Here is a 3570-nt window from a genome sequence, read left to right on the forward strand (position 1 = left end):
AAAAAAAAGGGGGGGGGTAAGTCAGGCATTCAAGAAAACTTTTTGATTTTAAATTTAAATAAGGGAATAAACATAACCACTAAAATATCTAAGAAAGACACTAAAACTATGCAAACAATCACACCAATTGAAGTGGTTCAGCAAAGTGTGGGACCCACAGTATGGTTGAACATGAATAGACTTAAAGGGATACACCCCCCCCCCCCTTTCCTTTTCATTTTATGTTATTGTTAGTGCTTATTGTTTCTGTGTTCATTTATCCTCACGCTGAAATATGTTACCTCGCTGACAATCCAACTGTAGTATTTTAGTAGGGCAAGTACGATTCCAAAGACTGAAACACACAGGCACTGGGTGGGCCAGCTCAGGGGTCCCTCAAGTAAGTCGCAGAGGTCTGGTGTCGTTTAGTGCACGAATGACCTGTAGAGCGCAGCTTCTCATGGAACTGAAGTGCTTGTGTTTCTGTATTCGCAGCACAAATGACCAGTAAAGTGGAACTGTTATAAACTCACGCACGCCTGGAAGTGTCTTTTGTCCAAGTGTGCAACAAATATTGGAGGCACCGCTGGGATGATTAACGTCGTGTGCAGTGTGGCGGAGACACAGGCGGAGGGAGTTTGATGGATGCGAACGAGAGCGCGCGGCTGATGGGCGTGGCTACAGCCTGCGCAATGGACCTGGAGGAGCTGGCAGAGACGGTGTCGCAATTACTCTGGAACTTACAGCTCAACCAACTCAAAGAGGTGTGCGTGGAAGCCAAAATCCCAAGTGGAAATGCTACAACAAGACGAGCGTTAATCAGATTAATTACAGGATCCATGGACAAGGTTATTAACGATGAAGAGCAAGATGTTGCATTGTACTATTTTGGGGAAAATAGTACAAATTTGGGGAGTGTTGAAAACACAGAAAGTGGAGAGAATACAACAAGCACAACACAAGAGAGTCAGAAAACAACGGAAGAAATGGGTTTTGCTGAGAGATGCTCACTGCTCCAGCAAAACAGTGAAGCTCTGCAGGATAAAGTTAGGAGACTGAGTGAGAGACTGAACCGAGCACCACCGAGCCAGCCGACAATCTCACAAAATGTGTCATCTGTAGCAAACCGGCTTCCAGAAGTTACAATAAGGAGGGAATTCAAGATTTGTGGTCAGATTGGGGAGAGGGGCCAAAAGGACAGACTCTCATACACAAACCTGATGCATCAGATTGACAGAGGCTTAAACAAAGGACACGGTGAAGCTGAAGTCATAGAAGCAGTGGTCAAGTCAATCAGCCCAGGGTTGAGTCTTAGAGACATGCTTGAGATAAAACGTGACCTCACCCTCCCCCAGTTAAAGACAATATTAAAGGGACATTTCAAAGAGGACAGTACCACAGATTTGTATCACAGACTAGTGAACATCACACAAGACAGCCGTGAGTCCCCTCAAAACTTCCTCTTTAGAGCAATCGAGTTAAAGGAGAGGTTGATAATTGCATCAGGAGACACAGGCTCAGATGAACAGTACAGTTATGACTACAGTAAGTCGCAGAGGTCTGGTGTCGTTTAGTGCACGAATGACCTGTTGAGCGCAGCTTCTCATGGAACTGAAGTGCTTGTGTTTTTGTATTCGCAGCGCAAATGACCAGTAAAGTAGAACTGTTATAAACTCACGCACGCCTGGAAGTGTCTTTTGTCCAAGTGTGCAACATAATAAAGTTGGTGAAGTTTTTCTGGTCACTCATGAAGTAGATTTAGAAGACAAAATCAGGCTTGGGGATGTGATTTTAATGCAAGAAGCTGTTCCCGACCTTGATAAACAGCTTTTGCTTGATCGAGGTGCCACTCAAGACTCTATGGGACTTTGGAGAAACCATGAGGGACTCATAGTAGCTCCTCCGGACCTTTGAGGTCTGATGATTCAAGAAGCGCATGGGTTAGCTCATGTGGCGAGAGGAGAAGTCAAGAGAAAGAGCACTAAAGAGTATGGTTTTTGGGCACCGTGTTTGCTTGAACAGATTGACTATGTTATAGGCAGATGTGCAGTCTGTCTGAAAAACAATGTTCGAAGGGGGGTGACGGTTCTTCCTGGTCACATTCCGACTCCGAGAGGTCCAATGCGTGAACTAGTTGTGGACTTTGTTGACATGATAAAACCAGTTGAAGGTAAGAGATACATGCTCGTAGTGGTTGACAGGTTTTCAAGGTGGCCTGAGGCCTGCCCAACAAAGCGAAAAGATGCTCAATCTGTTGCTAATTTTCTGTGTAGAGAAGTGATTAGCAGATGGGGATTTCCAGATTGTATCGCTTCAGATAACAGGAAGGAGTTTGTTGATAAGACAGTGAAACTGATTTTGAAAAAACTGGGGATTAAACAGCGCCTTGGTTCTGTTTATCACCCACAAAGTCAAGGAATTTGTGAAGGAATGAATGGTGTACTAAAAAACCATGTTGTTAAGATTTGTCAGCATACAGGTAACTGACTTGGATGTTGACAATGATGTGGTGATAGGAGGAGTGGTGGAGAGATATCCATTTTGATTTTTTAATTGTACTCTTAATATTTAGCCTTATTATACTCTTAAATATTTACTCTCATATTATTAATTTTCCTTATTTCTTTACTGATGCTTCTTATAATGACGTGATGTTTTCCAAGGGGGGGAATGAGAAAAGTAAGATAAATTGGAAATGCAAAAATGGGAAATAGGAAATTTCACAATTATTTAAAAAATACATATATGTATATATAAATAAATTAGTATTTGATGTTTTCAATGTTATTTGTTGTTTTTACAAAAGATACTGTTCAGTGTTTTTTGTCTCTTTCAGAAAAGGTGTTTAGGAACCCGCTGAGATGAGGGGTTCATACAAATGGACAATAAAATGAACTGACAAATGCCTTGAATCAACACAGTATGGACACCACATGAAGGAGCCAACGTTGTTGGAGAACTACAGTTGATATTCTTATGTTTGGCTGAATTCACATGATAATAAAAAATTGTTTACCAGTTTACCATTTACCCGTAAATGGTATGAGAGAGTGTAACCCCTTGTTGCTCTCCCTCCAAAAAGGGAATGACCTTACATACATGCAGGAAACAAGCTATACCTGGTTCTCCATAAAATACTATATGTGGTACAAGGTCAAAGGTCAAGAATGTGGGTGCTGACTATATAACTCTTGCCAGTCCCTTTGTCTCATGAGTTAGGGCGATTGGAATTCCCTCTCCCAGACAGCTAAAGAAGAAGCGTCTGTTTTGACACTGTCTGTTTTTGCAATAAACTCTGTATATGCATTAAGACTTTGTGAGCGAGGATTTTTTCTCCAAGAACACACCCATCAAAGACACAGCAGTATTTACTCTGGTTATCTGTCTAATATTAAAATTTGTTTGATGATCTGAAACATCTCAGTGTCACAGTTATACAAAAAAATAACGCAAACAAGGAACTGGGCAAATACTTTTTCACAGCACTGTAAATCCAAAGTTGTCAGCTTGCACTGAAAATTGTTTTGCATCTTTTAGGCAGTTCAGAATAAGTGACACACAAATTAAAGAGTTAAAAAAAAAACCTTTGAG

At 41.3% G+C, this 3570-nt stretch overlaps 1 protein-coding gene across 1 annotated transcript; it reads left to right on the forward strand.

Moving 5' to 3' along the window:
* The first annotated feature begins 251 nt into the window (after positions 1 to 251).
* Positions 252 to 2160, forward strand: LOC115774086 (uncharacterized). The gene is made up of 2 exons (XM_030721150.1): positions 252 to 379; positions 475 to 2160. The coding sequence occupies exon 2, from the start codon at positions 621 to 623 to the stop codon at positions 1551 to 1553; it is 933 nt and encodes a 310-aa protein (XP_030577010.1). The 5' UTR covers positions 252 to 379; positions 475 to 620; the 3' UTR covers positions 1554 to 2160.
* Positions 2161 to 3570: the final 1410 nt, after the last annotated feature.

The sequence above is a fragment of the Archocentrus centrarchus genome, chromosome 24 (genome assembly GCF_007364275.1).
Source record: "Archocentrus centrarchus isolate MPI-CPG fArcCen1 chromosome 24, fArcCen1, whole genome shotgun sequence".
NCBI classification, from domain to species: domain Eukaryota; kingdom Metazoa; phylum Chordata; class Actinopteri; order Cichliformes; family Cichlidae; genus Archocentrus; species Archocentrus centrarchus.